Raw genomic sequence first — 11,732 nt, forward strand, 5'->3', positions numbered from 1 at the left:
ATCATTGTTTACACCTCCACCATTTACCGTTTTTATTTACTTTTCCGTTGCAATCACTATCTCTATTCCCGCTTGTGTTTTGATCCTTTGCAAACTACAAGGCCGGAGAGATTGACGACCTCTATGAACTCGTTGGGAGCAAAGTTATTTGTTGTGTGTGCAGGTCCATGTCTTCTGCTAGCGCCAAAGCAGCGGACACCTACTCGTTGATCCTCGGAGTCCTCCTGGTTCGGTAAACCTTACAGTCCCCGTGTAAGGGAAATTTGCTGCTGCCTACATTTCCACCTTCCACTTGGGGTAACCAACTAGGGGCGAGAAGTATATCCATCAACTCGTCATCAGCACATGACACTTCACCATGTTATGGGCATAAGGGAAGTCATTGTGTAGATGGTTGGTTGCGAGAGTGACAGTAGCTTAAATCCGAGTTTATGTGTTGCTTCATAAGGGGCTAATTTGGATCCACATGTTTCATGTTATGGTTAGATTATTCGTAATTCTTCTTTCGTATTTGCGGATACTTGCGAGAGGGGGTAATCATAAGTTTGTTGTTAGTTCAAGTAAGAAAAACACCTTAGCACTGGTCCACCCACATATAAAATTATCAAAATAGCGAACGCGAATCAACTTAATACGATGAACATGACTAGACATAAATTTTCATGTGTCCTCGGGAGTGCTTGCTTTATATAAGAGAACTTTCAGTCTGTCCTTTGCTATAAAAAGGATTGGGCTACCTTGCTGCACCTTTGCTACTATTATTACTTATGAGTTGTTACGAATTATCTTGCTACAAAACTATCTATCACTATTACTTACACCACTTGCACAGAATTCCTTGCCGAAAACAACTTACCATTTCCTTTTGCTCCTCATATCCGGGATGGGACCGGTCTTATGTGGTGGACTGACGGGCGCGCACGGGCGCATCCGCGAGCCCTCATATCCGGGATGGCACCGTGTCTTGTGCGGTGGACCGACGGGCCTGCGAGCTCTCATATCCTCCCCATATTTGAGATGTATGTGAGGATTCGCGGACAGCCCAGACGTATACAGATGATACGAGGGGTCCGGTTGGATCACTTTTTTTTCTTCTCTCTCCTGTCCGGTCAATGAACGGCCGCGTCCACGGGCATATGAGGCCTTGTACAATGCTAGGTGCTTAGGGAGGAGCTTAGAAAAATAAACCGGGTTTTTTTAAAAGCATAAGTGTCTGTTTCTATAGAGAGACCCCTAACTAAACGTCTACCCTGGACAAATAAACACCGGTGCTTAAGAAAAACCTGATTTATTTCTTTACATACTAAAGCGGCTACTGCTTCTGTCGGAACACCGTCGCCACCGTTTTTGCAAAAAAGTCCATGATTTTTCTAGAAATTAACCCGCAATCCAAAATAAGTGAGGAAAAACGATTCGACGATTTGATTTTTTTTCTCGTCGTCGTGCTTAGGCAGGAGGATTTGGTCGCCGTGATCGGACGAGAGGAGGGATGCCGCCTCCTTCCGGCCGTCGTCGTCGCCGTGCTCCGGCGAGAAGAGGGAGGCCGTCTCAATATGGCCGTCGCCGGCGTCGTGCTCGGGCGGGAGGAGGGAGGCCGCCTCCATCTGGCCGTCGCGGGCGCCGTGCTAGGGCCGTGAGGAGGCAGGACGCCTCCATCTGGGCAGCGATGGACGTCGTGCTTGTGCTGGAGGAGGGAGGCGGCCTCCATCTGTCCGCCGTCGGACGCGGTGCTCGCGCGGGAGGACGAAGCCGCCTCCATCTGGTCGCCGGCACCGTGCTCGGACGGGAGGAGGGAGGCCGCCTCCATCTGGACGCCGACGGCCGCATCCACGTGGAGGAGCTGCCCCCATCGCGTGTCCTTTCCCCGCGCTGCACAAGATCAGCCATGGCTACCTCGAGTTCGTCTCGTTGACCCCCTACAGTCGTCCGTCAGCTGGGTCGCGCGTGCGGCATCAACTCGGTTGGCGCACTCGGGATTCTCGGATCGAGAACCTTGAATGATTGTGTGGTTTGATTCAAGAATTGGTGGCATGTTGTGGTCACTGCAATTGTGTTCTTGTGGTAATTGTGCAGCTTTAATGCAGTTTGGAGTTCGGACCAATGATACCGACGCCCATTATCTGTCTATAGCTGTGACCTTTTCTTCTCACTTGATGCAGTTTGGAGTTTGGAGCAGAGGGCAGTTTGCCTGGAGTTAGTGGCGAGCAAGAGGCCGGTCTCCGAGATTGACACTAACATAAACAAGGAGTGGGAGGTCTGCGCGTAGTTATAAAAAAGCAGGTGTTGTGCTGCCCAACTTCACCCATGATATGTGCATCAAGTGCTACCGTCAATGGTGAAAACAACAACCTGATCCCCTCACCTTATTTTTTCTGTGATGTTCAACCACAGCAACCATGTTTGATGTTTAGTTTAATGTCGTCTTCAAAGCTAGCTTAGTCGATACTAAATGTTTCGTGTTATTAAGTGCATCACCAGTCACCACGAGAGCCTCTTTGTTCACATGTCTATGCCACATAAGTAAGTTGGTGTGACCATCATTTATGAAAAACTATGGAACAACCTTTGTATTTGCTTACCAATTTTGTGCATGGTTCTTACGAGGCCTGACTTCCACCACATACATGTAAGTATTACATGGTGTACAATGACACATGAATCGGTTATGCTTCTTTTTACCCGATGCAACGCACGAGTATTTGTGCTAGTAATAATAAAGAAAATAGTGCTTTTGGTCGCCCGTCATGAAATTTGCCCCTAAAGTTTGCTGAAATTACCCACCTATGCAACCGGTAAGTGGAAAAAAGGATTCGTTTTCCCTATCGTTCGAAGTCAGTCGTTACTTTTGATTCAATAGGCGCAGGTATCTCAATGAATCACAAGTGCGCGTTGGTCCAACTGGTTGGGAGCTTGCGTCCTGATGGGCCGGCCCAGCGTGGCCTCAAGCGTTGATTTTGTCTACTTTTCCATCTCTGCTTTGTTTTTTATCTTTTAACTTTATTTAAATATAGTATGAATATTTTAAAAATACTCTAAATATTTTAATTATAAAAATCCTTAATATGCAAACTATGAAAAATTAATAATCATGCATTAAAGAAACGCCAAACTTGAATAGAAAAAAAATATGTTATATAAAAAAGTACAGTACGTATGAAAAAACAATCTAACTTTTATTTATTTTTTGAAAAATGTGGATCATGCAATTATTTTATTTTAATGTGCATAGAAAATTGTTTATGATCTATAATAAAAATGTATACCAAAATATACAATGTGTATGGAACAAAGTAGACATAACAAATTTAAGTTTTCTAAAATGTTAATTATGTATTTAAAGAATGTCAAACGTGTATATGAAAAATGTTTCTGATATATACAAAAAATGTAAAATGTTTATAAAAAGGTAGATATCAAAACTAAATATGTTTTGAAAAATGCTAACCATGAAACTGAAAAATATTAAACGTGTATATGGAAAATGTTTCTGATGTATAAAAAATGTACAATGTTGCTGATGCAAGCTTTTCGTAGACCAATGGCTTAACTTTGATTTTCATATTGTTTCAAATAATTTTCGTGATGATTGTTTTAAGAATTAGCAAATGTGTTCGTGCATTGCAACATAGAACATTTGGTATGCATGTTCTTATAAATTGATTATTTTTGATGAAACTGTCTAATATGTTTGCAAACAAATTAGAACCTCATTTGGATTACAAATGCAAACAAATATATCAGCAAGACAAAAATAATATGCTTATGCATGTGCTATCATTAATAAAATTCCATTGCATAGCACAAGCATGTTTACTAGTATTTCTTTAAACATTTTTTCTAAACACCTAGCATTGTACAAGGTTTATTCAAGACATGGGGATGTAGATGCTCTTACCGCTGAAAACAGTTGAAAACTTGAGATAGCCGAAAACCCTAAACTCTACTCCACACCACACTCTCGGGGACGGCTTCCCCTCCCAATTCCCACATCTCCCACCACCAGATTTCAAATCCCGCTCCCCGTCCGCCGCCATCCATGGACGCCGACGACATGGACGTCGACGAGATCGACTCCCCCGCCTCCGCCTCCGCCTCCGCCTCCGGCTCCCTCTCCGCCTTCCTCTCCGAGCTCGCCGCCTTCCACCGCCGCTCCTCCTCCTCCTCCACCACCTCCACCTCCCCGCCCTTGTCTCTCCCCTCTCTCACACTCCTGTCCTCCCCGGCCACCGCCGCCTCCCTCTTCCCCCGCCTCGCGGCGTCCGGCCTTCCCGCTTCCTCCCTCCTCCTTCCTCTCACCTCCTCCTTCTCAGCCCACCCCATCCCCGCCGTCACCGCCTACCTCCGCCTCCTGCTAGCCCCCGCCTCCCCCCTTGCCTCCCTCTTCTCCCCGCTCCCCTTCCTCTCCTTCCTCCTCGCCCTCCGCAAGGCCGCCACCGACACCCATAACCCTAACACCGCAAACTCCGATTCCGACAAAGCCTACCCCCGCAGGCGCAAGAACCAGCGCCAGCAAGCGGCCACGCGGTCCCCGTCTTTCCTTCCACAGGCTCTCTCCCTGCTCGCCGATGCCGCGGGGAGGCTGCCGCTCGGGGAGCACCCGGATGCGTTGAGGTCACTCACCGACACCGCCGCTGAGCTCGCGGCCTTCAATGTCCTTGCCGCCGTCATCGGATCTCGCTACCGCGCCGAGGCATTGCAGGATGTCATACGCGCGCTGCTACCACTGCTGCTCCCGGCTGCAAAATCGCCTGCGCGGTCGTCCGCGGTGGACTTCTTGGTCACAAAGATTGTGCCGTTGGGTGCCGAGGAAGGGCAGGAGGAGGGGATAAGGAAGATGGTGGGGTACCTGCCGAGGCTTTTGGCGGTGAGGGCACCGGAGAAGTCGGATGCGAGGGGGCTGGCGGTTGAGGCCATAGCTGAGGTGGCGCAGGCAATGGAGCCACAACAAAGGGATGGCTTCATGGCATATCTGGTGGCCATGTCCAAGGGCAAGGCAAAGGGACGGCTGTTTGCTGTGGATATGGTCCTGGCAATGCTGCCGGTGCTGTTGCCGTCGGAAATGGACGAATCTGGTCTCCAGGAGGGCTCTTGGGGGCTCAAGTGTGTCCAGGTGTTGGTGGAGAGGTGTTCGGATATCGCTGGACTGGTCCGGGCTCGGGCCTTGACTAATGCAGCCCATGCGCTTGATGTTTTGTCTGAAAGAGGTGTGGAGGTCGATCGACTGCAGGAGGTGATGAAGATAGGGGACATGGGTCTTGGAGAGTTGTTGAGGAGAAGGTGCATTGATGATAAGGCTGCCGTGAGGAAAGCTGCACTTGTGCTCATCACCAAGGCAATTGGTTTGATTGGGAGGCCTGTTGATGAGTCGCTACTTGCTGCAATGGGGGCTGCCTGCTCTGATCCGCTAGTCACTATTCGCAAGGCGGCTCTTGCAGCCATCTCAGAGGTGTTCCGGAAATTCCCAGATGAGAGCGTGACAAAGGAGTGGCTTCAGGCTGTCCCATCGCTGATGATTGATAGTGAGACCAGTATCCAGGAGGAATGTGAGAACTTGTTTCTTGAACTGGTTTTGAACAGGGTCTGCCAAGCTGCCAATTTGAAACTGGATGATGATTCAGTCAACCTGGAGGAGCTGTTCCCGGATGGGACACTGGATTTACTGAAAAGCATATGTGATGGAGAGGTTGTTCCCTGCATAAAAAGGATATGTGCAAGCCTTGGGAGGAAGAAAAAGCTGAGACCACTGCTTGCTAGTTCACTCCAGAATATAATAACAATATCTGAATCATTGTGGTTGAGAAGTTCTAAGCCAATTGAGAAATGGACTGCACCAGCTGGGGCTTGGTGGCTTCTTTCCGAGGTCTCCTCATTTGCACCTAAATCAGTTAACTGGAAGTTCCTCTCTCACCACTGGAAACTCCTTGATAATGTTGGCCAAGAAGGCACAGGTAAAGGTTCTTCTGAAGGGGAACCAAATTCTGCGCTCTGGGCTGTGGATCGTGTTTCACTCCTGCAAACTATTTCAAATGTCTCCATGGAGCTACCTGTGGAGCCTGCAGCAGAACTGGCACACAGTTTGCTCACGCGGATTGAAAATTTTGATATGAACCTGAATGAGGTAATCATTTATTGAATCTAAAGCAATATCTACTCTGGTGCCAATACGTTTTTCATGTTACAGTGGAGTCTTGCGCTCTGTTATGTCATGGACTGCTGGACTAGTCTGGCAACTGAGTTCTGAATACACCAAAACCCCAGTTAAATCCTCCTAAGTCCAGTCACTAGCTCTATTCCTTGTGGTAGAGGGACTTGGAGTATCTACTGAGAGTTATTGTGAACTATTGTATTTGATAAGGCCTTGAATGTAGCTAAACATGTTATAGTTATTTAATACTGTAGACCCATAAGTCGTGTCTGGGTATCATACACCTAAATATAATCCAAAGTATGCTATGTTAACTTTCTGAAAGAGATATACTTCCAGCTTAGCTGTAGCAACTACCGCAGTCAAAAAATGGCCCTGTAAAAATCCACCAGTTACAGGTTTGGGCCCAAATCATAAGATAATGCAGTATCTATGCTTTGCTTTGATCATTTGTCATATATCTAGATCTGCAAAATGTTCCCAATGCATCGTGTTATCTCTTTAATGACATATTTCTGGGTTGTTGAGCAAATGCATATCATTGTTCTGTACCAACATCATTCCTAACAGAAGTAGGATTTATCCATATCTTGATGGCAATGTCTTATTTACATGCACATACAGGTCGATGCCCATGTAAAGTCGCTGAAAACTTTATGTAAACGGAAAGCGAAAACGGCAAAGGAAGCTGAAGCACTAATAATGAAGTGGGTTCAGCAACTTATCAATAAAGCAGTTGATAATCTAGAAGGCTACATAAAAGGAACATCACAAGATTCCAGGAGTTGTAGCTACAATACTCCTCTGACTGGCAAACTTAAGGGAAACAAGGAGGCAGCCACATCAAAGGCGATGTCAGAAGCTGTTATTGCTGTCTTCACTGTTGGATCAGTGATCCTAGCTTGCCCTGATGCTAGTGTACAAGGCATCATTCCTTTGCTGCACACAGTCATAACCTCTGGAAACTCTGAGCCAAGACCAACAATGCTTGCAGGTGGAGCCGTTTCTTTCAATGAGGTAGCTCCATCATTATATATACAGTCGTGGGATACAATGGCAAAAATATGCCTTGTAGATGACAAACTAGCAAAACGATATATTCCGCTCTTTGTTCAGGTGCGTACCCTTCTGTGCTGCACTCATGACTGTTCTTGACAAAATAGGCACTCAGTGTTGCTTGTATAAATCAGGAGCTTGAGAGGAGTGATTTGGCCGCCCTCCGGAATAACATCATGATAGCAATGTCTGACTTTTATGTACGCTATACAGCACTAGTTGACTGGTGAGCCTATATCTCTGAATGGTCATATAAGTACTGATACTGATACTGATGTCATCACACTTCCATAACTCAGTTACAGCGTTTATTTCAAGCAGATGCGCATGTTCCGATATATTGGGTGGTGTCAGGTCCTGTACATCAGATGTAATTGATATACACACTTTGGGGTGTTCACACATATTTTTTATTCACACAATGAAGCATGATAGAATTATTCCTCTTGCTTATTTTTTTCTTGGGCTTGGCCATTTTCTAAGTTTAATAGGTCCAGTGCTTGATCCAATATGAGCTTAGTTAATTCCATTTTCTATGTCTATAAAATGGAGAAAATCACATCTTAAGAACTCGGAGAGGTACTTGACTTCCAAGTTAGATGGTATGGGAGCATGAGGTGCAGCTATTGCTGGCAATTAAGATCAAAATAATAATAAATGTCTTGTGGCATATGCAAATAGCAGTTCTGTTGATTCTGTTTTTGATGGTATATTTTTAATTACAAAAAGAAAAACTGTAATTGTTTTATGTGAAGACTACCATAGTATCTTATCAGCTACACTGCACATGTTTATTTTACATATAGTTAATTATTAAATTTGCACATATGAATTTTCACTGACCCCTCCCCCTTTTGTTTTTTTACAGTTATATGTCAAAAATAACAAAAGTGCTGCGTGATCCCTGTGAAGTAGTACGGAGGCAAACATTTGTCCTACTCGCGAAGTTGCTGCAGGTGCTTTATAATTCTTTTAGTGTTACATATTAAATGTCCAGGCGGTAATTTATTGAAGCTATTCTTTTACCTAGAGGGACTACGTAAAATGGAGAGGAGTGCTTTTCCTTCGGTTTCTGCCATCTTTAGTTGATGAATCTGAGAAGATAAGGCATTTGGCTGACTACCTATTTGGAAGCATCTTAAAAGGTTTTCTTTCTTTAACTCTTGGTATTCCGTATCATTTTCTTAAGTCACTGCATGCCTAAACATGGACATAAATATTGCAGCCAAAGCGCCACTTCTTGCATATAACAGTTTCATAGAAGCTATCTACGTCCTAAACGACTGCACAGGACACAGTGGATATAGCGAGTCTCAGTCTCAGGGTTCACAAGGGTCTCAGAGTTCAGACAGAGGACAAGCCCTTTTTGCAATACGGTAAACATATATATGCATGTTCACTTTGCAAAAAGCATGTCCACCTGTACCTGACATTTATTGTGAGCTTTTTTGTTGCAGGGGGACTGACGAAAGTTCAAGGTCAAAACGAATGCACATATATGTGTCCTTGTTGAAACAAATGGCCCCGGAGCACCTTCTAGCTACATCAGCCAAGTTGTGTGCCGAGATCTTAGCAGGTGTTTGTGATGGCTTGCTAAGTGTTGACGATGCAGCTGGAAGGGCTGTAGTTCAGGTATGTACCTGCCTGTATATTGCGGCAGATCACATCGCACTGGACATAAACTATATGATTTCCTAGCGTTTTGTGATGCAAAATATGTTTTTTCCTACAGGATGCTCTACAAATACTAGCTTGCAAGGAGATGCGCATCCATCCCAGCATCCTCGCGGACAATTCTGAGATGGACGATGACGGTGGAGATGGCGGGGCGGCCAACGCCCTCCAGGCAGCCAGAGGGAGGGCGGTGACCCAGGTGGCAAAGAAGAACCTGATTCAGATCGCGATCCCGATATTCATCGAGCTGAAGCGGCTGCTGGAGAGCAAGAACAGCCCGCTGACAGGGTGCCTGATGGAATGCCTGCGTGCCCTGCTCAAGGACTACAAGAACGAGTTTGACGAGATACTGGTGGCGGACAAGCAGCTGCAGAAGGAGCTTCTCTACGACATGCAGAAGTTCGAGGCCGGCAAGGGCAAGTCATCCAGGGAAGGAGAGGCCACCGGCCCCAGCAGGAGCTCTCCGGCTGCTGCTGACCCGGGTGGCGCAGCTGCGAAGGCCACAGCGCGGTCGGTTATCAAGGAGATGAACCGGAACGTGCCGACGCCGCCGCTGCACACCATGAGCGTGCCCAAGGTGAAGTCGGTGCTGGGCACTGGAGCGCTGAGTGGCTCGCGCTGTCCGTCTATCCTAGAGTCAGTCAGGCGGCTCGAGCCGTTTGGATCAGACGATGAGAATTAGCATGCTCACAACTTACAATCAAAGGTAAAATATAGAAGGCCTTTTACTGCTATTGTTGCATGCTTCAAACATGAATAAACAAGTTTTGCAAAAAGTAGCTCATGTCTTAACAGCTTGTTTGGTTGGGGGATATTAGAGGCAGGGAATGCGAATTTAAGGGGCACATGACATATAATCCATTGTTTGGTTAGAGGGCAAGGGGATTGATGTGGGATGGGGAAAGAGAATTAAGGAGGTCAATTCCCATGTATCTCTTCCTAGCCTCCCTCCGTTAATTCACGTGGGAAGTTATTTTCTCTCAATTCCCCTTTATTAATTCCTACCACACACCAAACATGGAATTGGGACTAAAATTCAACTTCCCATGCCTAATCCTCTACTTAAACTCCCACATGTAAACTCCCATTCCCTTTCCTCATTCTAGCCAAACACGCTATAAAAGGTCAAGCTTACTGAGCCTAGGGCAAAAATGCATCTTGATGTAGTTCTTTATTTTGTGATGATTATTAACATAACCAGGCTTACTGATCAGAGGCGTACCTACGTACTCCCCTGCCCCCCTGGCCTTTTGGTAAAAACTGGATTTTTTTTTTGAACTGCTTAGATTAGAAAAAATATATCCCCTAAATTCTCAAGAAACTAAACTACCCTTACATTTAATCTCGGAAAGTTTTGAGGAACAGAAAAAAAACTAGGAAGGAAAATTCAATTCAGAGCCATTTTGGGTCAAAATTTGGCCAAAAAATGAATGTGCCCAGAAATTTTTGAAAAAATCTACACTACCTTTACATTCAATCTGCGGAAGTTTCAACAAGTTTTGGCGAACAGGAAAAAAACTAGAAGCAAAATTCAAATTCAGAATCATTTTGGGTCAAAATTTGGCCAAGAAATGAACGTGCCCAGACGTTTTTCAAAATATTCTGAAAAATCCGCACTACCCTTACGTTCAATCTGAGATAGTTACAACAAGTTTTGATGAACAGAAAAAAAGAAACTAGAAGGAAAATTCAATTCAGAACCATTTTGTGCCGAAATTTGGTCAAAAAATGAATGTACCCAGAAATGTGGCAGTTGACTGGACGTGTAAATCTGGACCGGACATACATGTCCATCTGATGTTCCTACTGTAAAATACCATGAATATGAATTATCTACTTGACATTCAAAAACAACTCTAGAACACCTCAGTTATTATAATATTATATTTATATAAGTAAGACATGATAACAGAATTTTGATTTAGCTCAGTGTACTTATGTGCTACTTTCCTTGCTGATTGCCCATGTCATGCAATTGGTTGCCCAAACTGTTTCCAGCAAAGAACAGGCAGCTTTCCTTTATTTTATGAATGGGAACATGTGAAGCATATATATCAGCGCACTGATGAGCAAATTCTCAACAATATTACATCTTTACTGCAGTGGCTATTTTTATATGCATTCATCTTTTGGACCATACATTTTGTTAGTTGCGGCTCATTTATTTTCTTTATTTTCAGGAAATGGAATTAACGTTGTTTAGTGTGTGCGTGCAAAGCCGTTTTACACGCCACAACGTGTACAAGTCAGAGCAAGAACAAATTTGTGCTCATTTCATGGGCATGGTGTACTGAGATGCCGTATGCACCTACAGACATATGTAACTGTGTCATGATGCTAAGAGGGAGTACTTACTAAGCTCATCTTCTCAATGAGTTCCTTATTTCGGCGCCCACAAGTCTTGTTTAGTTTGAACATAGCCTGTGTATATACCCCGGGAGGGCCCCCTGAACTTTGGGGGCTTGGGCCGGCCTCCCCAGGGCCGGCCCTGCCACAAGTCTTGTTTAGTTAGCTTTGGTTAGCTCCATAGTTCATTTTCCTCGAAAAAAACTTTATTGAAGTGCCAGATCGAGAAGTGGGCTTAAACAGGATCCAGTTTCCATCCCTGGCACACTCGATGCACAAAGATTGCCATGTCAAACATGGTAAAAGCAATGAGGATGTGCAGAAGTAAAATATACTAGCACAGTAGATAGACTTGCAATTGTTAGTTTGGCCTCTCCTTTTTATCTGTTTGTGGTTCTTTTGGATGCAGTGCAAGAAACCATCTCAGCACCTCTACTGTTTCTGGACCTTCGTAGATGGCGAACGTTTGCTAAAAAGGGTTGGCATTTGCGGACGATTTTGCTGACAGTTG

At 45.0% G+C, this 11,732-nt stretch overlaps 1 protein-coding gene across 1 annotated transcript; it reads left to right on the forward strand.

The window, feature by feature from the left end:
• Window positions 1–3,914: 3,914 nt before the first annotated feature.
• LOC123453045 (condensin-2 complex subunit D3) lies at window positions 3,915–11,258 on the forward strand. Its single transcript, XM_045129806.1, has 9 exons — window positions 3,915–6,118; window positions 6,770–7,261; window positions 7,336–7,427; window positions 8,070–8,157; window positions 8,232–8,346; window positions 8,427–8,577; window positions 8,659–8,833; window positions 8,934–9,581; window positions 11,056–11,258. Exons 1-8 carry the CDS (start codon window positions 4,037–4,039, stop codon window positions 9,555–9,557), a joined length of 3,819 nt encoding a protein of 1,272 aa, XP_044985741.1. The 5' UTR covers window positions 3,915–4,036; the 3' UTR covers window positions 9,558–9,581; window positions 11,056–11,258.
• Window positions 11,259–11,732: the final 474 nt, after the last annotated feature.

The sequence above is a fragment of the Hordeum vulgare genome, chromosome 5H, assembly GCF_904849725.1.
Source record: "Hordeum vulgare subsp. vulgare chromosome 5H, MorexV3_pseudomolecules_assembly, whole genome shotgun sequence".
NCBI lineage: Eukaryota > Viridiplantae > Streptophyta > Magnoliopsida > Poales > Poaceae > Hordeum > Hordeum vulgare.

Bases quoted from the DNA above. Each gene is read 5' to 3' on its own strand.
- LOC123453045 (XM_045129806.1), top strand. From the start codon at position 4,037: ATGGACGCCGACGACATGGACGTCGACGAGATCGACTCCCCCGCCTCC. The intron at 6,119-6,769 runs GTAATCATTTAT...ATGCACATACAG, and splicing joins TTGATATGAACCTGAATGAG to GTCGATGCCCATGTAAAGTC. The intron at 8,578-8,658 runs GTAAACATATAT...TTTTTGTTGCAG, and splicing joins CAAGCCCTTTTTGCAATACG to GGGGACTGACGAAAGTTCAA.